Source organism: Bos indicus, chromosome 23, assembly GCF_029378745.1.
Source record: "Bos indicus isolate NIAB-ARS_2022 breed Sahiwal x Tharparkar chromosome 23, NIAB-ARS_B.indTharparkar_mat_pri_1.0, whole genome shotgun sequence".
NCBI lineage: Eukaryota > Metazoa > Chordata > Mammalia > Artiodactyla > Bovidae > Bos > Bos indicus.
This window is the reverse complement of record NC_091782.1, coordinates 50,874,833-50,901,852: the sequence shown is the minus strand read 5'-3', so window position 1 is coordinate 50,901,852 and position 27,020 is coordinate 50,874,833. Positions and strand designations below refer to the sequence as shown.

The 27,020-nt window shown below is 47.0% G+C and overlaps 1 protein-coding gene across 1 annotated transcript in view; it reads right to left on the bottom strand.

Moving 5' to 3' along the window:
* F13A1 (coagulation factor XIII A chain) overlaps nt 1-27,020 on the bottom strand; it is a 143,654-nt gene that overhangs the window by 34,608 nt on the left and 82,026 nt on the right. The window contains exons 8-10 of the mRNA XM_019986089.2: nt 25,692-25,830; nt 6,824-6,927; nt 5,185-5,273 (exon numbers count right to left, since the gene is read on the bottom strand). Coding sequence (XP_019841648.2) covers nt 5,185-5,273; nt 6,824-6,927; nt 25,692-25,830 — 332 coding nt within the window. The remainder of the gene's footprint in view (nt 1-5,184; nt 5,274-6,823; nt 6,928-25,691; nt 25,831-27,020) is intronic.

Sequence of the window (27,020 nt, the reverse complement as noted above, 5' to 3'; positions counted from 1 at the left end):
GTGTCTGTGTGTGAGTGTGTGAGACAGTGTGTCTGTGTGTGAGTGTGTGTGTGTCTGTGTGTGAGAGAGTGTGTGTGTCTGTGTGTGAGTGTGAGTGTGTGAGAGAGTATATGTCAATGTGTCAGTGTGTGTGTGTGAGTGTGTGAGAAAGTGTGTGTCTGTGTATGTGTGGAAGAGTGTGTGTGTCTATGTGAGAGTGTGTGAGTGTGTGTGAGAGTATTGTGAATGTGTCTGTGTGTGTGTAAGTGTGCGAGCATGTGAATGTGTGTGAGAGTATGTGTGAGTGTGTGTGTGTATGTATATGTGTGAGTGTGTGTGTGAGAGTGTGTCTGTGTGTGAGTGTGTGTGTGTGTGTATGTGTGTGTGTGAGAAACTGTATGTCTGTGTGAGTGTGTGTGAGAGTATGTGTGGATGTGTCTCTGTGTGTGAGTGGGTGTGTGAGTGTGTCTGTGGGTGTGTGAGAGTGTGTCTTTGTGTGTGTGAGTGTGTCTGTGTGTGTGAGTGTGTGTAAGTTTGTTAGCATGTGAATGTGTGTGAGAGAATACGTGTGTGTGTATATGTGTAAGTGTGTGAGTGTGTGTGAGAGTGTGTGTGTGAGAAACTGTGTGTGTGTGAGAGTATGTGTGAATGTGTCTCTGTGTGTGAGTGTGTGTGAGAGTGTGTGTGTCTGTGTGTGTGTGTGTCTATGTGTGACTGTGTGTGAGAGTTTGTGAATGTGTGTATGTGTAAGTGTGAGCATGTGAATGTGTGTGAGAGTATGTGTGAGTGTGTGAGAGTATGAGTGTGTGTGTGAGAGAGGGTATGTGTGAGTGTGTGCGTGTGAGTGTATGTGAGTGTGTATCTGTGAGTGTGTGTGTGTGTATGTGTGTCTGTGCGTGTGAGAGAGTATGTATGAGTGTGTGTGTGAGAAAGAGTATGTATGTGTGCGTGTGAGAGTGTGTGTCTGTGTGTGAGTGTGTGTAAGTGTGCAAGCATATAAATGTGTGAAAGTATGAGTGTGTCTGTGTGAGTGTGTGTAAGTATGCAAGCATGTGAATGTGTATGAGAGAGTATGTGTGTGTGCGTGTGAGAGAGAGTGTGTGTGTAAGTGTGTGTGCGTGTAAGTGTGCAAGCATGTGAATGTGTGTGAGTGTGTCTGTGTGAGTGTGTGTGTGAGAGTATGTGTGTCTGTGTGTTTCTGTGTGTGCGTGTGTGTGAAAGTGTGTGACTGTGTCTCTCTGTGTGAGTGTGTGTGAGTGTGCAAGCATGTGAATGTGTATGAGAGAGTATGTGTGAGTGTGAGTGTGTAAGAGTATGTGTGAATGTGTCTCTGTGTGTGTGTGTGTGTGTGTGTCTGTGTGTGTGTGTGAATGTGTCTCTGTGTGTGTAAGTGTGCGAGCATGTGAATGTGTGTGAGAGTGTGTGTGTGTGTGTGAGAGTATGTGTGAGTGTGTCTGTGTATGAGTGTGTGTGAGTGTGTGTCTGTGTGAGAGAGTGTGTGTCTGTGAGAGTGTGTGAGTGTGTGAATGTCTGAGTGTTCGTAGTGTGTGAGCGTGTGCATGTGTGAAAGTATGTGTGAGTGTGTCTGTGTGTGAGTGTAAGTGTGCGAGCATGTGAATCGTGTGAGAGTGTGTGTGAGTGTGTGTGAGTGTGCGTGTGAGAGAGTATGTGTGAGTGTGTGTGAGAGTGTATGTGTGTGTGTGTGTGTGAGTGTGAGAGAGTATGTGTGAGTGTGTGCGTGTGAGAGAGTATGTGTGAGTGTGTGTGTGTGTGAGTGTGTGAGTTTGGCGGGATGATGTGAAGGGGACAAGAGTTAGAAGAAGCTGAGACAGAAGAGAAGCAGCAGCTCCTGAGTGCTTAGTGACCCGGGAACCGGGAAGGGAGCCCCCGACGCTGAGACCTCTCCTCTCTTTGGGAACCTCCAGAGCAGGCCGAAGCAGCCCACCACAGGCCTGAGGGCAAGAGGATGGAGGAGGGCAGAGAAAGAAGCCCGGATCCCAGGAAGGAATCTGGAGACGGGAAAAGTGCAGCGGTGGGCGCTTCCTGTCTCGGCTTCTGCTTTCACTCAGGGAGGGAACCAAAAGCCAGTCTGCGAGCATGAGGCCTGATCCGGCCCGGAAATGAGTCAAGAGTGACCAAGAAAGTCAGCCTGCTGGGAGGCGAGAGCAGGCACGTTCTGGCTGACATAGTGGGGGTGGCGGGAAGCAGGCTGACGCAGCAAGGAGGCGGGAAGAGGCGAGCACAGTGGTCTGGGACCTGAGCCATGCAGACGCTCATTAAAGCCACAGACTTTTCCCCCCATGGAGCCCTGCTTCAGGACCCTTGAGAAGAAAGCGTGCTCACTCCTCACGTACTTTTAAGCCATTGGAGCATCTCTTACAAAGGGCTCAGCCCCAGAGCCCAGCCCAAACCAAAGCAACAAATCCCATGCTCTGTCAGACAAGTCTGCATCAAGTGGCAGAGGAGTCATTACCATCTGCAGGTCCCGATGACACTCACAACACCCCGATCTATATTTAATAACAGCGGAAAGCGTTTGCATTAGCAGCTATTAGGCATTTTGCTCCTGGAGGGAGTCTGTTCCTCTCTCCTCCGCGGCAACAAAGCATAATAAAACTACAAAAGCAAGGCTTGGTGAGTTTTAGAATGATTTCCCGTTAAGAAGTCCTCGTGGCATCAGAAACGATCAGATGGCAGTTGGGGAGGAACGCACAAATCTTGAAATCTCAAGATGAAATCCAGCAGGTGAAAATTCCGAATACAGTCTGCCTGTTCTCCCAAGGCTTCTAGAAACTGCAACAGCAGGTACGGCGGAGGAGGCATTGTCCCTTTCATGTAACTCACATGTTCGGTCTTGGGGTCTGTGTGTTTATTCTTATTTTATTTCTGAGACATTTCCCAAGCTGGCCTTCTCCTCTGCCTGTCGTCCTTCACCTGGTTCAGGAGAGGAGTGAAGTCACGGCCGCCCCGGGGCTTCCGCCCAGAGGCCTTCCCCTCCAGCCTGGGCTGAACAGGCTCCGTTTCTTTTCCTTCCCCTTGGGAAGCCTCTCATGTCCACTCTCAGGTCAGAACATCCCACGTCTTGGTTCTTCAGCTGTCATCATCTGACACCTCCCAACACATCCCTGTTTGTGAGCCTCAGTGGTTTTCATTTTTATTTATTCATTGTGTATGTTTTCTTGGCCATGCTGCAGGGCATGTGGGATCTTAGCTGCCTGACCAAGGATCAGACTCACACCCCCTCGCACTGGAAGCTCCGAGTCTTAACCACTGGACTGCCAGGCAAGCTCCTGAACAGTTTTTAATTGTCTGCATGTACCTTTTGGAAGCTCAAGTTTTCTCCTCTGTCTGAAGTTTCTCCCTTCCTCTGGCTTTTTTTGTCTTACCTCTTTCGCCTGAATACTGTCTTGTCTGCTCGTGCTCAGTCACTCAGTTTTGTGACCCCATGGACTGTAAAGCCCACCACGCTCCTCTGTCCATGAGATTTCCCAGGCAAGAATACTGGAGTGGGTTGCCATTTCCTTCTCCAGAGGCTCTTCCTGACCCAGGGATCGAACCCATATCTCCTGCATTGCAGGTGGATACCACTGAGCCCCCAGGAAAGCTGAATAACTACTAGTCACGCGTCCAGACTCGGTTCGGGCTCCACTCCCTCCAGGGAGCGTCCCCGGCCCTCCCCTCGTGGGCTCTGTGATGCTCCGCCGGACCTGCTGTGGCCGTCGCACAGCTGTGCCCGTGTCTGTTCCCGGTCACCCTCTCTCCCAGGACAGGGTCTGGTGGCCTCTGCTGTCCTGCCGCAGCCCGAGCTCATAGCTCTCGATTAACATAAATGCCAGTCATTTATCACCTACATCGCTCGTTTGACCTTTGGTTCCATCAACACTTGCATCGTTGTTTTTTAAATGTTGCTGTGTTTATGTACCACTACCTCCATTTGGAATCAAGTTTCTTAAGGACTCGGGCTTCTGAATTCCCACAGTGCTAGATGCGCGCTAATAATACATACGTATTCATTCTGGAACAGGAGCAGAATGTGGTGGTTACTAGCGTGAGGTTGGGTGCCTACGTGTGTGTTCCTTCGCTCAGTCACTTCTGACTTTTTGCGACCCTATGGACTGTAGCCTGCCAGGCTCCTCTGTCCATGGAGTTTTCCAGGCAAGAATACTGGATGGGTTGCCACCTCCTTCTCCAGGGGATCTTCCCACCCCAAGGATTGAACCTGGTGCTCGCTCATCTGGCTTTAAATCTCACCACTAGTCTTTATTGGTTAGATGATCACAGAAAGGTTCTTTAATCACTGTTTGCCTCACTTTTCTGTAAAACGGGAAGAACTACAACACCCATTTTAAAGGGTTGCTGAGAGCATCAAAAGGTAGGCAAAGCGATTACCTAGTGATAGGCATTATTTCACCGCGTTTACTGGTGAAATCATACCCGGGGTAGGTCCTGCCTGTCAACCTCTCTTGTTTCTCTGCTCCTCCCCCTTTCCCCCAGCAGCCTCCCACCTGGCCTTCTCCATTACCTGGTACTTCTTACATTTACTCTGACTTTCAGAGCTCCCTTTGAAGCACCTTTGAACTGCCCTCTCTGCTTCCAGCCTCCACCCAGTTCTTCCAGAATTTCAGCCTCTTCCCAAAGTGTCCCCAGCCACCTGTCAGTGAGCTGTGTTCCAGATCTGTTTTCTCCCATCCGTATTGTAACAGCTTATTCTGTCCCCTCCGGTAGAGGATGGCTTGGAATAGCAGGAAATGGACTGGAGTTTCCAGACTAAGATTACAGTTGGGGTGTGTTTGGATTTTATGTTGTGTGGGCCACTGGGCTAGTCTCAGAGTGCAGTAGGGCACTCTCCCGTGTCAGTTCATCGATGGTCTCCACCAATTTTTAGTTGAGTGATTCACTTAGTCACTTAATTTCTTGGGAGCAGTTGGTACCTACTTCCTGGGTACAGAGACCTAAGCTAAGGTGACTAAAGCAATTGCTTTCAGGTGGGGAAATCTCAGAACATCAAGGGGAGAAAAACGTTAAGAACTGCCTTTAGCATGTGGCACCCGGAGGTTAGAACAATGTCTGCCACGTTTAACTTTGTAAACATGAAGCACACACCATGTTCCTGGGAAATTGAGACCCAACAGCCCAGTGCCTTATTCTCTGATGAGTTCAGAGCTTGGGGAGGAAGGAGGCTCTTTCCCGCAGCTCTCCACTTACCTCTGCAAAAACGAAGGGTGCGTCAAACTGGAAGCAGACGTGGCCGTGCTTGATGGCTTGAACAGAGGCGGGGCCGCACCGATACATCCCTGGACCACACAGAGAAAGGAGAGTGTGAGTTCCCCATCTTTGAGTCTTTCCAGTTACAGAACTGGTCCGCATACAGGTCACAGCCCTGAGCGGGCTGTAGGGGCAACTGCTCCTCAAGGTCATCATCAATGCGGTCCCAGTTCTTTCCATGGCCAGAGAGGGTGTCACCCACATGCACCATCAACAGGGAGGGACATGGTGGAAATGCTTCTGCAAGCCCCAAACCAAAGTCACGAAAAGAGCAGAGGGCACACCATTCCCGCATCTACTCTTCCAACTATAAACAGCCTCAGGCGTGTGGGGGCCGAGCAGTCGGCTGACACAGGGCTTATCCTATTAGAAGTGGCATCTGGAGCGCTGGAAATGGTGACATGTCCCAGGACTTGTGGTGCTTATTTGTTTTCATTTTTGGACACTGTGGACATATGTCAAGTTTAACCGGAGAATCTGGACACTAGCCACGCTACACGGACCGTGTGCTTTTGGGAGGTTAGCAGGCCCACGCTGACTTTTACAAAATATTTTGAATTTTAGTCAGCTCTCTCTCTTGTTACTAAGAGGCTAGCTGTCATTAGTCCCTCAGATACCTCGTCATGACATTTAATCCAGAACACCAGGAAGTGTTGAACTTTCTCTCAAAACTCAGTATTGTAACAATGTTCCCTCATGAGTATGTAATGAATGTTTGTGTATATCTGGATATGCACACATCAATATCTTTTTTTAAAGAAAGAAATGGAAAATTCCATTTGAGCCTCATTTGAGGACTATAACCCAGGAAGGTCATCTCAGCTCTAAGAACTGTTCCATCCACTGGAGGCCAGGACACAGTTATGTAAGTTTTTTGAGACAGAGGGCTGTACCTCAAAGGATGTATTATTAACACTTCATGCATTCCAGATCTAATTGCCAATTCATCAATATCTTACATCAATACCTGGGGAAATAAAAATAATGTCCCATAGCACTGATTTTTACCATCATATTACAGGAAAATGGAGGCTTATGAAAAATCTGGAGGTGAGGGGGTGTCATAGCTGCCAGGCTGAGTTTGCAAGTTAGAAGATGAGCATTCACATACTCAAGCTTTGAAAGAAATCACACAACCTGGAAAGAAGTCAGGTTCTGAAAAGACAGCGATTTACAGAATGATCCGTAATTAGTTTCTGAGTTCTTTATTTTCTTCACCGCCTTCTATCTTGGCGCTGTGTGTCGGGCAGGGCTGAAATATACTTATAACCAAGTGAAAGTGCTTACACAGATACTTTTCCTCTTGTCTTCAAAACTGCTTATCAAAGCAATAGTCGATGAATTATATATGTTAAGTCTTATGCTTTTTTTTTTCCCTCCTAAAAGTTACAAAGTAATCAGAGTACAGACAGCCACTGAAATGAAATTAAACCCGACTGGCGGGCAGTCGATGCTGTGTGTCCAGGAAGCACATGGCTGATGTTGGTTCCCACCAGGCGGGCGTGCTTCCCACACATCAGATGCAATCATAAAAGCAAAGTGTAAAGATCAGGAATATAAAGAGAGGATGCAGCTTTACCATCGCTGTTTTCCTGGGGGGTGCTGTCCACGACTTGCCAACCTCCAAACCCAACGGGAAGGTCCGGCCTCGTCATCCAGGCTTCATTCCAGCAGTGGTAATTCCTTAGAAAACACCACCCCAGTGAGTTAGGCTTCCCGCCACAGTCAGTGCTCCAGGAAATCAAAAAGGGACCAAAATTCCTGTGGATATGCTATCTATAAAAAATCGGAAACCCCAGCAAGAATACTGGGATGGGTTGCCATTTCTTTCTTTCTTTCTTTTTTTAATAATTTTTTTTTACTGAAGGATAATTGCTGTACTAGTTGCCATTTTTCCTCCAGGGGATCTTCCCAACCCAGGGATCAAACCCATGTCTCTTTCGTCTCCTGCATTGCAGGCGGGTTCTTTACCACTGAGCCACCAGGGAAGCCTATAAATTATTGGAATGGCTTAAGCTAAATGGAAGCCTCCCAGAAACATACTGAGGATCTGGATGCAAGTTTCCTGGGCAGGTCCGTTTCCACTGGTACCCCCGGGGGCACTCGCATGGTGGCACATGGCTGTCCCCCCAGCTTCAAGGCCACCCAGAGAGGGTCTAATCAATGCCTTAAACAGTTTCAGTCTTACCCATTGCCTGCTGCCTAGTGAAACAGAATTTACTATGGCCTCAAGAGATATGGGAGAGAAGACAAGTTAATTAAAATCGAAACACATATATCTTTGAATTCCATATACATATATAAGACTTATAAAAAGCACAGCCTTTTGTAACAATTAAGCAATAAAATGCTTTTGTTTACGGGCTTAGACTATCGGCCTAGAAACTATAACATTGTGCTGAATTTCTATTTCCTGTCCAACAAGAAAAAAAGGTTGCCGAGGTGTGTGTCTCTCTACGTTTTGTCAAAGGTGAGCGACACATGAGCTCAGGGCCCTGCAAGACTTTCAGACTTAGCATGGGACCCGTGAAGCGAGGACACGGGATAAGCTATCATCAGGAATCGCATGATTATGTCCTTGGGAAGACCTGAAATTATACGACGCTACGGGAACAAATGAGAGCACATTAACCTGTCGCACTACAGCAAATATTCAGATAGTAATAGCAGTTTAGCGGTGGCGTGAGGCAATTACAGCCATCTCTGTTTATAGCACTGATGAATTTCGGATCCAGCTACCAGCCTTCCTACCCTCAGTGTCCTTCAACATCAGGGATTCGTGCACGTTCCCATCCCTCTCCGAGTCCCGCTCATCTTTGATTGACTCAGCTCAGAAGCATTTATTTAACTACGCATCACCCAGCGTGCACTGGCTTCCCAGGTGGAGCCAGCGGTAAAGAATCCTGCTGCCAATGCAGCAAACACAAAAGACCCTGGTCTGATCCCTGGGTTAAGAAGAGCCTGCACCAGTATTCTTGCCTGAGGAATCCCATGGACAGAGGGACCTGGCTGGCTGGAGTCCATGGGGTCACAGAGTCGGACACGACTGAGCGACTGAACACACGCGTGCGTGCACACACACACACGTCCCGCACCAGGCACCATGCTGGACCCCCACCCTGATCAGAGCACAGGTTCCCGTCCGTAAGGAATCCCACGATCAAGGAGGACAGACAAACACAGAAGCCAACCGTTAGAGCATTTCATAGGTTCTCTGTGAAGCTTAAGGCACTTGGAACAAGACCTGGCATAGGATGAGCGCTCAAACACGGTAACTCTCTGACTTTAACAATAATTGACTGAGGGGAAGTTCAGTGGGGTCAATGGGGTCTTAGTGGGGAAGCCCTGGGTGCAGGAGGGACAACTTCACGGCCGAAGTGATGCTTGAGCTGAGTCCCCCAGACAAATGAGAGCTCGGCAGGTCAAAAAAGGACTAAGAACCAAGTTGTGGAGGCACGGAGTGTTTGGCGACCTGTATGCTGTTCGTTGTGGTGGGTGGATAGCGTGTTTGCGTATCTGGGGGAAGAGGGGTTGGCAGGTGGTGGTGGGCAGTGCGTGACAAGACTGACAAGTACACACAGCACTTCCTGTGCGCCCAGCACTGTGTTAAAGCCTCTGTGTACATGAGCACACCTGATGTACTCAGCGTGCCAGGAGACAGGTGCTGTTATTATTAACCCCTGTTTACAACGGGGGGAACAGAAGCACAGAGAGATTAAGAGTCTTGCCTGAAGTCGCACAGCGAGTTACAGCTACAGGATCCACACTTTGAAGCACCGAGCTATGGTTTAGTGAGAATGAGATTGCGAGATCCTTTTATCCCAAGTTAAATATTTGGGATTTATCCTTAGGTCAGTTAAATCTGCAAATCTGTACTTGAGAGAGCTAGGCGAGGACTGGGGACTGAGCTCCCCATTACTGTAGAGAAGGAGAGGAATGGTCAGGAAGGGACTGTGCCTGTGAGGAAGCTTCCCAGTTTCCAGGGAGCATGATGGCTCCGTTTACCAAGACCACTGGAGGAGGAAGAGAAGGTTTGTGTTGGGGGCAGGGGCGGGGTGCTAGGTGGGTGACAGGTTCGTTTGGGAGATGATGGACTCAGGGCCTGTGAGAAACCCTAAGGATGAAACCCAAGAGGCATCTTTATACACACAGGTGACACTCGGGATTTGACAAGGAGGGAGCCACTGGTGTCTTTACTGTTGACGGAGGGCAGTGAGGAGGAAAAGGCCAGATGTGGAGGGTGTGGGTGGGGAGATGCGCTGAGTTGAGTTCTATACCAAGAGTGATTCGTGTTGTAAGTGGAAGACGAGAAGACAGGCCAGTGCCTGGAGAACAGCGCAACATGGGAAGATTGTTCTGATTATTTTCCATTAGGAGGGAGTGTCCTGTCTACGGAGGAGGAGCCAGTGGGGAGAGAGAGAGCGAGAGTAAGGCAGAATAAAGGGAGAGATGGAATCAAAAGAGGCTCAGATACCAAAGGCGCAGGGGGCGTAGGTCAAGAGCGGCGCCGTGGACAAATACGGGGAGCGCATCACTGCCTGCCGGGGAAGGACGCACAGATGGAGGTTGCAGTCCCGGTGTGGGGTGTCGGGTGGGGGCCTGGGGTCAGCTCTCACCTGAGAGCCCCTGTCTTTGCTCCGAAGCTGGAAGGAAGGTCACCGTGATCACGTATTAGACAAGGCGAGCCTCCCTCCAGATGGTGAAGGTTACGCCAGCAGGCAGAGAAGCCCAGAAAGAGCAGCAATGAAATGTTTGCAATCCTGTGTCCCTCACAGCCTGCAGTGTTTAGCAAGCCGGCTTTCCCCGGCACCGCCCTAGATTAATAGGCCCCAGACCTCCTCCTTTAAATTCAAATACCGGGGCCAGGTTAGCCTTGAACAAGATAAGTGTTGTTCTCAAACCTCAAGTAAAGACTTTGCCTTGAGGATTTTCTTTCTTTTCAAACGACCAGGAAATGGGGTAAAAGTTTCTTTTCTCTGAGTAAAATATTTAATTAGCTACTCACATCTCTTCCAGTTTCAGGACGGAAGGCGGAAGTTTAAGGTAAGGTGGAAGAGTTTAATAAGAGGCCAGGCACTTGTAGCAGTGGCCGAGGTGAAGATAACTTGCTATGTTCCGGATAACTTTTCACTTCTGGCCTCCATTAAAAGATAACTTGCTATGTTCCGGAGGTGCTGGGCCTTGGTCAGCAGGCGGCAACGCTAGTAGCTGGGCTCGCAGAGTGGACACGGGCAGGCGGCAGCGCTGCACCCTCTGCAGCCGCAGGGCTTGTCCCACCACGCCTCTTTCTCTGCTCAGGAATGGCCAGAGGAAACGCGACCTGGGCCACCACGCCATCACGGTCCCCTTTTTGTCTGGGTGGTCAGTATTTCTGGGTACACGTGCCTGCCTTTTATATCTGAAGTTCCTCTGTAAAAGGAACTGATATTTACAGACATGGCCGAATTCCATTTACCTTTATCCACGTTAGAAATAGATATGCTTCCTAGAAAGTCTTCTTTTTTTTAATTTAGAGCTTTTTAACCTAGATCTCTATCTAGATAAATACACCTTTCAGTTTCATCATGCACTCTCAGAGTGCATGATTCATTCTGGGGGTGCGGCCTGCCTATTCACCATCACGTTCCCAGCACCAGATCTGGCCCTTAGCAGCTGCTCACCAGGTACTGTTTTCTTGAAAGGCAAGAGGATCTCTCAGAAAGGCAGGCATAATTAAATCTTTGTTTGTTTTTAAGATTCACGGTTTTGTATTTTTTCAAAGCCTTCACTTGGAACCCGACTTCCCACTATACTATTGAAATATGCAGTGTCCTTTTAAAGTTAAAAAGATTATAAACCTTCTCTGTGATCTAACATCCATGTTACATCTTTCTAAAGAAGCAGTGTAGACATTAACATAAAGCCCCTGTTTTGTTGAGAATTGTTTAATCAAATTGAAAAGGACTTCTTTGGGCAGATAATAATGGAGGCCAGAAGTGAAAAGCACATTGTTTCTTTACGTCACTTCCTGTATATTTCCTGCAGTGGCAGTTAGTAATTTCTAGAACTCCTTTCAATGATGCTATCAATAATGATTCAGTAGTATAGGTGCAAAGGACTCAGAGGTCTTCACCTGAAGCAGAACCTCACCAGCAAAGCAGCACCGTGCCCTGCTGGAGGACCTGGAAGGGACATCACAGCATTGGCTTAGTTTATCCTCTGATTTGGTAAACCCCTTTCCTTACAACTGTGCATGGGAAATAATCATGCAGATGCAAAGACATGTATACGAGGATGTTCATCTGTCCATAATTTTTAAGAAGGAAAATCAGAAACCATCCAATATGCAATTAACTATTTTAAATCACAAAGTAGAATACTCTTCAGCCTTAAAAATCTGATCTGTATTTATTAGGTAGGAAAAAAATAACCAGGGCATATCCATTTTAAAAATCACGCTACAGAACAAAGAAAAGTGTTCACTGTGGATGTCCATTTGTGTGGAAGGCAGAGTTTCAAGGAGCCCCACACTTGTATGAATCCCTCCCCCTTGAATATGGGTGATGCCTATGAATCGGATGGGTTGTCACTCCTGGGCTTATGTTACTTTACCTGGCAAAGAGGATTTTGCAGATGTAATTAAGCTAATTAATCTGCTGATTTTGAGTTAATTAAAAAGGAGATTATCATGTGGACCTGACCTAATCATGTGAGCCTTTAAATCTGGGTCTAGAAGTCTGAGACAGAGCAAACCAGAGATCCAAAGCAGTTAATACGTTCCCCTGCTGGCCTGGAAGAAAATGGCAGCTTCCGAGAGTTCTGCAGCAGGAAGGAGCTGGATTATTCCAGAAATCAGCGTGAACTTGGAAGAAAGCACCAGGCATCAGAGGGGCCCACAGTCACTACCTTCATCGCCATCATTTGAGACCCTAAGCAGAGGACCAGCTACACTGTGCCCAAAGTCCTCACCTACAGAGCCTGCTGGATAATACATGTGTGCCACTCTAGCTGCCAAGGTTCTGGCAATTTGTTATGCAACAATAAAAAATGAATACAGTGCACAAAGGGACCTGTTAAAGAATGCTTAACAAAATGTTGCAAATATTCTGAGTAGTTAGAAAGGGGATGACTCTTATTTTTATACTTTCTTCTGCAACATTTGAAATTTTTGTAATAAATATATACAGAAAAAAAACATTTAAGAGAAGTACATTTTATTAAAGAAGAAAGAGCACAGTTCAGAGTCTGTCCTGGTTCCAACTGGCTAAGGTCACATCCAGAGTGACAAGAGCTCGTGGGAGGTGCAGAAGTGTACCAAAAAGACAGCTGAGACCAAGATGGGCTTCTGAGCTCTGCGTGCTGTTTGTTCAAATGCAGTGAATAGTTTAAGCAAGGTGTCCTTTACTGCCTTTAACTTGGCTAACTGCTTAAACATTCCACAGGGTCATCTTTTCTGCAATCTGTGCAGAAAGGTTTCCTTCCCTAAAAAGAAGGAGATGTGGGATTGCGATTCTTTTCTGCAGTTTTATTAGAGCTCAAGGGAGAGCACAAATAAGATCAGGAGAAAGCCCTGGAAGAGCTGTCTTGGACCAACTTCAAATGTAAACCAAGTACTCAAATTCATTTGAAAAATGGCAGGGGGGTGGAAAAAGCTACTGGTCTGTCTTGCAAACTACTTGTGTTTGTAGGAGACAGGCGTACCCTCGTCTCTTCCCTGGTGGCTCAAACTGTAAAGAATCTGCCTGCAATGTGGGAGACCCAGGTCCAGTCCCTGGGTCGGGAAGATGCCCTGGAGGAGGGCATTGCAGCCCACTCCAGTATTCTTGCCTGGAGAGTACCATGAGTCCATGGGATTGCAAAGAGTCGGACACGACTTAGCGAATAACACACACACCCACCTCTAGCCCTGCTGATACACTCCTAACACAGGCAGCGATACTGATGACAATAATGGCAGCATGTCTTGGACTTGCTGACATCTGGTCTTTCCAATAATGAAGGCGTGGGGAGGGCTGGGGGTTGTGGGAGAGAAGTGGAGACAAGTTGGTGGACTCTGAGGCTTGACTATGAGACATTCCAAAGTGGAGACAAGGGTCTGGACCAAGAAAGTCCTTGTCAGTTGGGAAAGGTAACGAAGCCAGATAACAGAGGGGAGTTATTCAGAGGAAGGGGCATGCTTCAGGGATCTTCTGTGGAGCTGGGGGAACTGCGTTTCTTCAAATGCAGCTATTCACGCTTAGGGGATGCTGGAGTGCTGAAACCAAGAGGGGCATTTTGAGTTTCTCTGGGGTCTTGTCCACCAAAGGCTCCCAAAGGTCCAACTGGGTGGAGGTCAAGCCAATATCCCCAGGAGGAACAAATCGCCCATCAAGAAAAGAGAGAAGTAATGACGGTGTTTGTTTTTGCTTGTTATACACAGGGAGGGAATCCTACAATGCTCATTAAGAAGCTGCAGTTTAAGCACCATCTGATGTAGCATGAAGAAAAGTGAAAGTCACTCAGTCGTGTCCGACTCTTTGCTACCCCATGGACTGTGCAGTCCATGGAATTCTCCAGGCCAGAATACTGGAGTGGGTAGCTTTTCCCTTCTCCAGGGGATCTTCCCAACCCAGAGATGGAACCCGGGTCTCTTGCATCACAGGCAGATTTTTTACCAGCTGAGCCACCAGGGAAGCCCCTAATATAGCATGAGAGACCCCAGTCAAGGGGGCTGAAGATGGCACGGCCTTGGGGATGTGCTGTAACTCCCAAAATGAAATTATGAAGTGCATTTATAGTAGGGGTGATAGTTAAAATAGTTAATAATTGCTCAGACACAGACATAAGCCAGTTGGAAGCTGCACCCGATCAGAATGTTGTTGTTGTTGTTCAGTCACTAAGTTATGTCCAACTCTCTGTGCCCCATGGACTGCAGGATGCTAGGTCTCCCTGTCCTCCACTATCTCTTGAGAATCTGATCACTGGAAAAGACCCTGATGCTGGGAAAGACTGAAGGCAAAAGGAGAAGAGGGCAGCAGAAGATGAGATGGTTAGATAGCATCACCAACTCAATGGAAGTGAACTTGAACCAATCAGAAAGTTGGTATGGTCTAAACGCTGGTATGGTCCTCCCAGGCTCTACTGGATAAATGCCAGCCTAGATGTATTCAGTTACACATACAGTATGCTAATACTTAGCAAGTTTGCTTCTGCTTACAACTTTTCCTGGAAATGTGTTTTGCCTAAGTCCTGAAAGTATATAGCCTTTCCCCTCTCTTCTCAAGATTACCTTCTCAATCCCAGGTATTGAGATCTTGAATATTTATGGAGAGGATTTTACAGCAGCTTTATTAGCAATGATTACTAGGACATTAGGAGATAATCGTGTAAAATTTATTTTTTCTCCTCTTTTGATAGTTTCCCCTCTCTTGATTATCTGTTTTATTTTTTAACTGTGGCACCAGAAATGGAAGAGACCAAATGACACCTCCGAAATGTTCAGGAGGTAGACAGCACCCCCTCAGGAGCCACAGCTGACACCACGACTTCGCAGGGGGTCCTCTGTCATTGTGCTGAATTCCCCCTGCTGGATTTACTGTGACAATACGACCCTGGGCGCCTTTCCCGCTCTCTTGCACAGCAAATTATCAATTAATATTCCTGCTGAAAATGGAGAAGAGACTGGATTTTGAGAATAATTTTAATATCCAAAAAGCTTTTTATAATAAATTCTGACCAAGCTTATCCATAATTATTGAGAGGAGTTTTAAAAAATATAGCCAACAGTCTTAGTACTTATCAAAATTACTTTTTTCCATTATACAGCTGTTTATGAGTATGCTATACCGAAAACTCTTATTTATATGAAGTTTTTCAAGAGGTCTTATTAATTATCAAAAGAAATTAAATTTCCTTCAGTGTAGCTTAGGTGGTACATATTGTATTAGCTTTTAATTATTTGAAAACGGGTAACCTTTGGTTTCTGTATAAGATGACTCTCTTAAGCAGAATTTATGACTAATCAAGACATGACATTTTCCTTGTTGTGAAAGATACCTTAGTACTTTCTAGGGGTTTATCAGACGCTTCCGTCCTCTTCTTTCACGCTAATCTCGTGAGAAGTGTTTGTGACGACCTCTCATTTTTTACCTCCCAAAGTCGCTCTTTGTCACTCTTTCGTGGGACTTGAGTAGAACAAGTATTTGGGAGATAACTTTGGAGACATTATTGCTGCAGGACCAGGATAGAAATATGAAAGGAAGGGGGGGAGAGTCCTGTGCAGTGATTTTCAACCTTCAAAAATTAGTGTCCCTTCGTAGTTTTAGAATAAATGTTTCGTAACACCCCATTTATTGTACTGAAACGAAGTCCACCGAATTCTATACACAATTCCTAAAAGATAATATAATGCCTTATAATGTACAGAAGACTTGATGAAATAAAAAATACATAATATAATTTGTATTTCAGCAGATGTGTGTCAGGAAGACGATATTAGATCCCAAACTATTCCTGTGCTGTGCTTACTTGCTCAGTCATGTCCGATTCTTTGTGATTACACGGTCTACATACAGCCCGCCAGGCTCCTCTCTTCATGGGATTCTCCAGGCAAAAATACCGTACGAGTTGCCATGCCCTCCTCCAAACTATTCCTACAGAATGTAAAACCCTCTGGGGGTCTGGTATGCCCCAAGTTTCTAACTACTTGTCTAGTGGTTAAAAGTGTGCTCTGGAGAAAAGCTCCCAGAATGGCAAAGGAAGGGCTCCCAAAAATCTACTCCTTCATGAAAATAATGAGAATCCTAAAAAACATGATCAAAACCAATTTCTCAAGAACTCTGGAAATGAACCAAAGATTTGCAACAATATAAGGAGGATTTACTCAACAAAAACAAAACAATCTCAGTAAGAACTGCGAGCTTGGGGGCCTGTTAATTTCCCTTATTTCTACTCCTCTCTCTGTAGCTCCTTGAAAATGAACAACCTTACAACCACGGTGGCTATAAAAACATGCAGCTTATTAAAGAACAAAGAAGAGAAAATGGGCTTGGCACTCCCTAAACTTCAGCAAATGAATTATCACTATTAACCCATTTGGCAGCTCTTTGAAAGCAATGTCTAACCAAACAGAGAATATCAATGAGGAGATAGAAATTATGGATAGGAGTCAAACAGAATTTCTGGAGCTGAAAAGTATAATGGCTGGAATAAAAATTTCAAAAATTCACTAGAGGGTCTCCAAAGCAGATTTGAGCAGGTAGAAAGAGTAAAGAACCGGTGAACTTGAAGAGAAGTTAACTGCAATGGTCTAGTCTGAAAAACAGAAGAAATACATGAAGAAAAATGAACAGAGCCCTGAGGCACGTGGGGCACACACATAATGGGCCTCTCGGAAGGAAACGAAAGAGGGAAAAGCAGCAGAAAGAATATTTGAAGAATAGCTGATAACTTTTCCAAATTTGATGATAGATAGTAATATACACACCTTAGAAGTTAAAAGACCCAAAGAGAATGAATTCAAAGGGATATGTACGTAAATGCCTCATAGTCAAACTGTCAAAAGCTGAAGACAGACGGTTCGGAATACAGCACACGAAAGAGTGATTTATTATGTACCATGGATTACCAATAGAATTAAACATGATTTCCAATCAGAAGTCATGAAGCTAAAGGCTGATGACCATGGTTAAGTTACTGTGCCTCGATTTGTTCCTCTAGAAGTGGGGACAATAACAGCCATTACCTTATTGGGTTGTCAAAAGGATTAAATGAGTTAATAGCGATACATGTCACCCACTTAGCTTAAGTCCTGGCACAAAGAAAGCGTTCCATAAGCAGGAGCTATTTTGATTCTTGGAGGTGGCAGGTAAGTTTCTCAATCCTTCCTTCGAGACTTTGGAGTGGATTCACAGCATATATTCTTAGGTCTCTAATGACAGCTCTCACGACCTAGCTCCAGGTAATTTTCCCCAAAATAATTTGGCTGACAAGAGTGTGGTTAACTCGCTAAGTTATTTGAAAATAAATGTCTTTGGTAGCTGTTCAAGATTGGTAACTTGGATACATCACAAGATAATTTTGTGAACTCTAAGCATCATAAACAGTTTGGCTTATATTCAGAATTTTTCTTCTGTTTTTCTTGGAATTCATTTTTGGATAATTCTTTTTGCGTATCATGATTAAAAACTCAACTACAATATAACATGTGAAAGTCCAACTATTAGAACATACTGAGCTTCTAAAAACAATATGCAAAGTGGATCAGTCTGCAGAGATTTTCTTTTTCTTTTTTAAAAATTTGATTTTATTTTTTGGCCATGTAACATGTGGGATTTAGTTCCCCAAACAGGGGTCAAAACCAGACTTCCTTACAGAAAGAGACTCACAGACTTAGACAGCAAATTTATGGTTGTCAGGGGGAAGGATGGGGGAAAGAGATAGGGAGTTTGGGATGGACAGGTACACGCTGTATTTAGACTGGATAACCGACTGGAACTGTACAGCACAAGAACTGTGCTCAGTGTTATGTGGCAGCCTAGGTGGGCGGGAGGCTGGGGAAGATCGGATACATTTACGTACACGGCTGGATTCCTTCACTGTGCACCTGAAGCTATCTCAACCTTGTAAAGCTATACCTCAATGCAAAGTAAAAAGTATTTTTTTTTAAAGTGTATCAGTCTGAACATCAAAAATGCACCTATGATGGGCACATCAGCATAAGTACAAGACCGCAGTGAGATTAGGCTCTGCGGGGTGCGTGACATCCAGGGCTGGCTCCCCAGCATGCAAGCTGCTGAATTTCTGCTCTAAAACTGGCTTAGAAAGAGCTTTATTTATAGATTCGACACTACCTGTTGCAGTAGAGGTGTTTTTTTTTTTTTTTCTTTTTTGCATTTGAAGTGAAAAACAAACAAACACCTGTGCTCTTTCCAAAAAGTATGGAGCGAAGTTAGGGTTTTTTTATTTTTTAAGAAGCAGATGCATTGAGACCAGCCAAAGAATTACAGAAATTTTCTGTGGCATGCTTGATTTCTGTGTCTTTTTTTCCTGGGGAGCCAGTTTGCAGAGCAGCACCTGCATGTGGGTGAGCGGAGCCCAGCCTGGCCTGTGCAGATGAGCAGGGTTCCTGTGGCAGAAACCACTGACCGGGGGAAGAAAGGCCTGGCTGGAGGAACAGTGATGTTCATTTAAAAAGTGTTCATTTTGGAGCTGGTGGCGGCGGAGGTTTCATTGCTAAGTCCCGTCTGAATCTTGTGACCCCATGGATGGTAGCCCACCAGGCTCTTCTGTCCATGGAACTTTCCAGACTACAATACTGGAGGTGACCCTATACCTTGTTAAATTCAAAGTCATATGAAAAAATTAAGGCCCAGAGAATTCAAGCAACTTGCCCAAAGTCACTCAGCTAATTGGTGGCAGAGCTAATCATATTGCCTTGAATCATGGAGAGAAAGAGAGGAAAGAAAATTATAAGAGAAGTTTGACTTGATCTGGCATTTTTCCATGAGATCCTAAGAAAAGCAAAATAAAACTATACTTTCTTTCCACGTGAGTCACTGACTAGTTCTTAGATTGTCCCAACTTTGAGCTGAAATTGATAAATACAAATTTGCTAACTCACAATTCTTTTAAAAAGTTAAATTGAGAAAGCCAGTTTCATCAAACCTACTTAATTTCAAATGAAAAGGCAATAAAGGAAAGACTCTTGCTAATGTTTTAGCATTCATCATCTTTCCAATCATCTTTAATATCATGAGATGCTTAACCTCTGAGCTATGCCATTTTCTACATCTGACAGCTGGTCCATCAGCTGGCCTCTGGGAAGCAGATGGGTGGGCTCATGGGCCTAGGTGAGCACACAGGTACACAGACCCTTCTCTTCGCATCCCGAGGGCATGAATAGCTCGTGCTTTCACCAACCCCACCTGGAACTCACTGTTTAGAGATGAAGACCTTCCCCCAGGAATGTGAGTAGAATGGAAGGGGACACCTGAGGCAGAGGCTCGGATGGGCTGGGAGGAGTCCCAGGGTCTAGAAAGCTGTTGTCTCCAAGAGGGCCTCTGGACACCGGTGACTGTTGGGATCTCTGCAACTCCGAGTGAGGGGTGAGCTAGTCTTAAAGGAGCTAGCATCTGGGGTTGGACAGTGCCTGGCAGGTGGAGAAGCGGGAGAGGTGCTGACGGTAAAGGCAACCCATCCCCATCCCCAGAGAGTAGTGAGTCCATCAGTCTCTCATGAATGTGCAGCCTTGGGGGCATTAGCCCCTTCGGGAAGAGGGCAAAGGGTCAGAGGTTCTTGAGATTGTCCATGAAGGAGTGGTGAGGGGCTGGACGTATGGAGAGTGAGTTTCAATTTTCAACAACCATAGTCATAATATATGTGTGCATATGTGTTCAGTTGCTTCAGTCGTGTCTGACTTTTTACAACCCTATGGACAGCAACCCACCAGGCTCCTCTGTCCATGGGATTCTCCAGACAAGAATAGTGGAGCGGGTTGCCTTTCCCTCCTCAAGGGGCTCTTCCTGACCCAGGGATCAAACCTGTCTCTTGTGGCCCCTGCACTGCAGGCGATGTCTTTACCTACTGAGCGACCTTCCATTCCTTCCCACTTGACCCTGAAGCAAATTGATCTCTGGTCGTCTCACATCAGCCCCTGAGACTTTTACCTTGAGTTTCAACTGTGGGTCAAGGGCATTTCCTGGGCATTTCATCTTTAAAGAGCACGACCGGAAGATCACAAGGGGACAACAGCTTTGTCCACTGACCATGTGAACACCTTCTGCTCCACCCCTGGGTTTAGGGTGGAAGCCCCTTCGCTCCGTCTCCAGGACTCCTGCTCACGCCGCCACCCACCTCACACTTCTACAGTGTACTGTGTGCGGTTGTCTTGCTGGTGAACACCAGACGGAGCGTCTTGAGGGCAGTGACCTGGTTAATTCCCCCTGAATCCTTAGCATCTGACATTTGGACGTATTCGTGTATCATAGCATTTGTGGAATGGATTAAATGAGATTAATCAGCTAAATGAGTACCTAAAATGTTTTCCAACCAGGTCTATGCCCTGCACTGTGTTGGCAAAGCCAAAGTAGAATACACCAGACATGGCTCCCCTGCTGAGGCCGCATTCTGATGGAGACAAGTCTAGAGGTGGGCACAGACCCTTTACCCAGAATCATCCTGTCTGACCACTTCCTCTCCAGCAGTGGGACACTGGATCACACTTCCATTTGGAAGGAGAGGAGCCTCCTACTGAAATGCCTTTCATGACCCTAATCAGCACCACCATCCCTTTCTTTTAAAATTGTTTCCATTTCCGATACATGTCTGTGTATGGCCGAGTCCCTTTGCTGTTCCCCTGAAACTGCCACAACGCTGTTTGTTAATCAGCTAACCCTCAGAAGGAAATAAAAAGCTTTTACAAAAGTGGCATCATGTAATCACCCCAAACCCATGAGAACCGATTGGAACCCAAACTATCATACATTCACCCTTTACTATGTTGGAGCCCTAACTCCCGTAAAAAAATTGTTTCCATTGATGCTGTGACTGTGGAATGATGAGGTGAGCAAGCCGAGCTCGTTCAGGATGTGGACAAATGGTCACTTTACTCCTGCCCAGCGTGAGCCCCTCGTCCCTGCTCACTGCCTGGATTGCAGCCGGACATGGCACCAGCATCTTCATTAAGCTGTCCTCGGTGATACATGGATGCCTTCCCCCAGAGCTCAGGCATAATTCCCGACCCATCTACACACTGGGGGCAGGCGGCTTAAACCGCTCCTTCCAGGATATGTTATCTTGAGTTGGCCCTCCCGGAATTTCATTTGTGAGCCAAAGTCCAATTACTCCGCCCAGCTGTGCCCTTGTAAGGGCCCCTCCCTCTCCTGAATCCGCAAGAAGCCCACTCTTCCCTCCAGGGCATCAAGAGGACGTCCACTCAGTGCCAAACTGCTGCCCCTAGCGAGCTGAGGCTCTCTGGAAGGGGGGATCCACACTCAGGGACCTAGGCTTCTAGAGCAGGAAGCCGGCGGGTGAACGGTCAGTGCTGGGTGGTCTGCGGGGGTAAAGGAGGTCAGAGCCCGGGGGAAGCCCGACTTAGCCCTCTTGGCTCTGAACCGCACAACACGCCTTCACACCCGTCTTCCATTCTCCCTCTGACCCTCCGTCTGGGCGTATTTCTGCTTCGGGCATGAGGGACTCGACAGCCACGGAGAAGAGTCAGCTGGACCAGCTGGACCCTGATTCGCCACCATCAGCACCTCAGTGGTGGAGAGATGGTGGAGGCGCTGAGAAAACCAGGCAGTCATTCTCATGGTCGCCGTTAGAAAGAGGGCGCAGGGCCAGGGACAAACCGGCAGCCTGTCTGAGAGGAGCCGGAGGAGGGAAGCGAGGCTGGCGGCTCGGGGTGGCCGACGGCTGCGAGACCCCCACTCGGAAGTCCATCGGGCCGCGTGCGGCCCGCCGTGCAGCCCTGGCCTCTCGGGTCGGCGGGCTGCGGGCTCCTCCCTGCCTGGGCTCGGCCTCTGTCAGCCTCCTGCCCCCACCCCTCCCCGCTTGCCAACCCTGCAGGCGGGCCCTGCTTCTCACCAGTGGGCATCGCCAGTCCATCGGCAGGCGCCCGCGGAGCCCTGTGGGGAGCACTTTACTTGCCTCGCTACATTGTCGTTTAATCAGTAACTACTAAGTTAGGCTCAGTCTATGGATGAGGAAGCTCAGCAAGGTGAAGCTGTCTTCTCAAGGTCCCACGGCCAGTGACTGCCCAAGTCAGAGCTTGACTCAGGGGTGGCCATGGGGACCCCGAGCTGGTGGACGCGTCCAGGGACAGTCTCCACCAGCCTCCTAGACCAAGGAGGGTCTCAGAAATACTTCTGGCTTTCCAGAACGTTTATCACTTCTAGGGTTCACTGGTGTTTGTACTGAGGAGGCAGTTTCTGGCTTTCATTAAAAAAAAAAAAAAAACACACACACACACAAAACCTAGAGTGACAGAAATAACGAGTCCTCTTAGAACACTGGGCACCCCTCTTCCTGACTACTTCAGTGTGCCCAGGTCAATGGCAACATATTGCCTCCACGAAATTCCAGCTGTGCGACTAGTAATGAACGCAGTCACAGCAGCTAACTCTCATTAAGCACCTGTTATGCTTGGAAATGTTGTCAGCGCCACCCTAGGGGGCAAGAGAGACACAGAGAGGGTGTGCGGTGCCCAAGGTCACACAGCCTGACCCAGGGCTGACTCGACCCCTTTAATCCCTGCACTCCACAATCTGGCATGTTCCGAGCTGGGTGAGCAGCAGCTGTTCAGTTAGTCAGACTGTGAGCCAAGCAGAGGGGAGACGGGGCGACTGGGGTGGTGGTCTGCTCGTGGAGGAGGTGGGAGGGTCCCAGACCAGAGAACATGGTCCCATGGTGGTGGGATCTTCGGGGACGACAGTGAAGGAGCGAAAAGCCCAGGAACACCCGGGCTTCCCAGGAGGAGCTAGTGCTAAAGAATCCGCCTGTCTGAGCAGAAGATGCAGGAGGTGCAGGTTCGACCCCTGGGTCGGGAAGATCCCCTGGAGTAGGAAATGGTAACCCACTCCAGTATTCTCGTCTGGGAAATCCCATGGATACAGAGTCTCTGAAGAATCTGACACAGCTGAGCACAGTGAAGGAACGAGAGTTGGAGAAACTGAGAAAGGAATTCGGAGCAGAGAGCTGAAAGAGGAAAGGGTTACCAAGGAAAGGTCTGTCAGCTTCATGCTTTTGTATCAGTTGAACAAGGGGTGTCATGAGGTTATTTGTTGGGTGCCTGCGGGGATTTATGGTGGGAGGCATTTGGGTTAAAGAATTGGAAGGAATAATTCTGAGCTGCAGTTGGCTACCAGGGCATTGAGTGGTGTGTGTGTATGTGTGTGTGTAGAGAGAGAGAGAGTAAGGAACAGATAATCAGTGCAGAATGCCAAATAATTCTTTGAAACAATCGGCGTATAATTGCTTTATGAGGTTGTGTTGGTTTGTGCTCTCCAGGAAGGGGATCAGCGCTCTGTGCACGTACATCCCCTCCCTCGGGGGCCTCCCACCCCCTAGGTCATCGTGGAGCCCCGAGCTGAGGCCCCTGTGCTGCACGGCAGCTCCCCACCAGCCGCCTGCGTTACACGTGGTCGCGTATACTTGCCAGCGCCACCCTCCCAGCTCGGCCCTCACCCGCGTCCATGGTCTTTTCTCCAGCACTGTCTCTATGCTTGCTCTGCAAGTAGGTTCATCTCTACCATTTTTCTTATTCTTATCTGCCATGTTCAAATGTCACAGCAGCTTCGGAGGTGGCTATTTGGGTCTGTTTTTTTTTTTTTTTTTTTTTTTGTCATTCCATATACACACAGGGCTGCTCTACTGGGATTCCAAGGGCTTAAATGGTGCTTTCAATTGCCGTTCAGTTTACAGAGGAGAGCTTTTGTCTTGACTATAGTCTCCAGCTTGTCATTGCTCAGCTCGCTCCCTTCAAGTGAACTGCAGTGTTTTTTTTATTCATACGAGCATTTTGCCACTAGTTCAGCAATTTTGCTTCTTTTCTCATTCTCAAATGAGCGTCTGCTGGGACTGCTGAGTGAATTCTGCCCTGCATCTGTGCTCCATTCCTGTGACATGGGGGAGTTAAGACACTTCTAACTTTTAATTTCTTCTAAAATGAGCTTCCAACTTCCTCCCATGCCCACTCGGATGTTTTCACCGCTGACAGTGTTTTAGCTTTATTACTTATAAAGAACAGCTCTAGGAGACATCTTTTTGGCTTGGAAATTCCACTGAGTTCATGCCTGGCAGTTTCCCTCCATACAGACCTTTGTGAATACCCTTTACATTTGGATTCTTGGGATTCCACCCCCCTACCATCTTTTTAGAATACTGTTTTGGAGTGAGTGGGTCCCCATGGATAAAGGAAATTTCTTTGGAATCCTAAACTCCTTGCAACCAGCTTATGATACAGCTGTTCAGGGCAGTGAAAACACCATAGGGCTGGTACTTGGTAATAATTCTGACTTTATTTCCACTTCTATCTCTGAATAAAAGATGAGGTCACAGATCAGGAGAACCATATCTTTACATGCAAAGAGCAATCCTATTTATATTGCAAAGGCCAAAAACAAAAAGGTTGTGGTTAAGGGTAAGATCAGAGAAGGCAATGGCAACCCACTCTAGTACTCTTGCCTGGAAAATCCCATGGTTGGAGGAGTCCGGTAGGCTGCAGTCCATGGGGTCAGGAAGAGTCGGACATGACTGAGCGACTTCATTTTCACTTTTCACTTTCATGCATTGGAGAAGGAAATGGAAACCCACTCCAGTGTTCTTGCCTGGAGAATCTCAGGGACGGGGGAGTCTGGTGGGCTGCCATCTATGGGGTTGCACAGAGTCGGACACGACTAAAAGTGACTCAGCAGCAAAAGGGTCAGATGCTCTTGGTTTTATTCTTAGCTTACCAGATGTGTGACCTCGAGAAAAGTATTTTAAGCTCTCTGTGCCTCAGTTTGCTCAGCTGTAAATGGAATGGTAATAAACTCCTGTCTGATTAAACCTAAAAGGATTAGATAAGCTTATGTACACACAGAGACTGGTACACAGTAAGTGCTTAATAAAAGTTGGCTATGTTGCTCTTACCGTAGAGAACACAGGGCTTCTGTGTCTCTGCTGTTCACCATAATAGTCATGCGCTAAGCTAGAACTGTTGGAGGAGGAAATGGCAACCCACTCCATTGTTCTTGCCTGGAGAATCCCATGGACAGAGGAGCCTGGTGGGCTGCAGTCCATGGGGTCATACAGAGTCAGACACGACTGAAGTGACTTAGCAGCAGTAGCAGCAAGCTAGAACTGTGGGGCTGCAGAAGACTCTTGAGAGCCCCTTGGACTGCAAGGAGATCCAACCAGTCCATCCTAAAGAAGATCAACCCTGAATGTTCATGGGTTGATCCTGATGCTGAAGCTGAAGGTCCAATATTTTGGCCACCTGATAAGAAGAACTGACTCCTTGGAAAAGACCCTGATGCTGGGAAAGATCGAAGGCAACAGGAGAAGGGGGTAACAGAGGATGAGAGGGTTAGGTAGCGTCACTGACTTGATGGACACGAGTTTGGGCAAACTCCGGGAGATAGTGATGGACAGGGCAGCCTGGTGTGCTGGGGTTGCAAAGAGTTGGACACGACTCAGTGGCTGAACAGCAACAACAGCAAAAGCTAGAGAAGAACTGGTATAGGCTCTGGCCACTAAAGCTGTGGCCTCTTCCAGGAGTTGCTGCTGTAATGGGGTGATCGATCTTTATTACTAGAAGCCCAAACTGCTGTTCAGTAACATTTCTCATTCATTAGCTAAAAACAGTCTCTGACAATCAGACATTTGTGCCTATGGTATTGAATAGTCCTTAAAATAGAACAGAAAGAAGCATCAGACTGACTCTGTCTGGTGGTAAATGTGTTATGCACTTCAATTTGATATCAGCCAGTGCCCTTGCAAATCAAACTCACCACACCGAATCCTTGGTGAGTTTGGAGTTCACGTTTCCGTCTTCTTCCAAGAATATGTCCAATTGCAAGTTGGCATCATTGTCATGGGCTGAGAAATAGTTGGTGACAACTCGCGCTGGTATCCCCAGGCATCGCAAAACTGCAAGAAAGAAGGATGGACCACAATTAAACAGATCGCCAAGATCTAATAAACATAGAGTGAGCAATCCCTTCTCAGGAGGGACTTTCTTCTTGACCAACACGCACATGTTGTTCTCAGGTGTCCAAAGCCAAAAGGGGCCTGTCGCCAAGGATCAGAGAAGCAGACAGAAGCCTTTCTGGGGACCGGTGGGCGCCAAATGATACCAGTGGGAATGGGATCTTAGTAACAGGGTTCCAGTTTAGTTGCTAATCACATGATCATCAAAGTAGGATTATTTTAATTTCGCTAATGGCCTGTGTTTCTGGAAATAAAAATTTAAAAACCCCAGCTAGTAGGAAATCAGGAATTTACCAAGCAGACCCTCAATGTGGTTTGTTTTCCTGGGTGGAACTTGCTCTTGTGACACTTGGTGGAGGGTGACACCACAGATTCATTTTAATTGTTAGATAATAAATTACCTGGATGCATCTCTTGCCATATGTACCTATTGATCAAACTTAATCCAATGCCCTTCCTGGCTCCCAGGACGCCAGACATCAGTGCTCATTGAAAATAATTCAGCTGACAATTTTAAGATTAATGACTTGCCTTTTTTTTCCCCCCCTCTCAGAATTGTTTAGCATTTTTAACCAAAGGCTATCCACCCCCTTCAATAGAACAACCTTGGAAGTCCAAGCACGAGTCTGGTAGAGACTCAAGGGTCCTCATTAAATGACTTAATCTTCACACCCCAAGTGACACCACCTGCCTCCCACTCCCATCTTCCTCTCTGGATTTACAACCCTGACACACACTGCAGTTTCACCAACACAGTGATCGGCACTCTAGCTCTGTTCCTACCTTAGCACCAATTCATGTGATCACAGGGTGAGGTTTGTCCCAGAGTCTGCTGAACTCGTAATTTTAAGCCAGATGCAGCTTGATACAGGGCACCAGGACCTCCTCCCCTCCAAATTCCCTTTTCAGGTTTATCCTCATGGTGGCATCCCTACACTGGGCCTCTGCCTTATCACCAGAGTCGGTTTTCAGGAATAGATCTGATGATCCTTTTATACAGAAGGCATACTTGGGTGGAGGGCTTCCCAGGTGGCTCAGTGGTAAAGAGTCTGCCTGCAAAGCAGGAGGCTCACGTTTGATCCCTGAGTCAGGAAGATCTCATGGAATGGCTACCCTCTCCAGTATTCTTC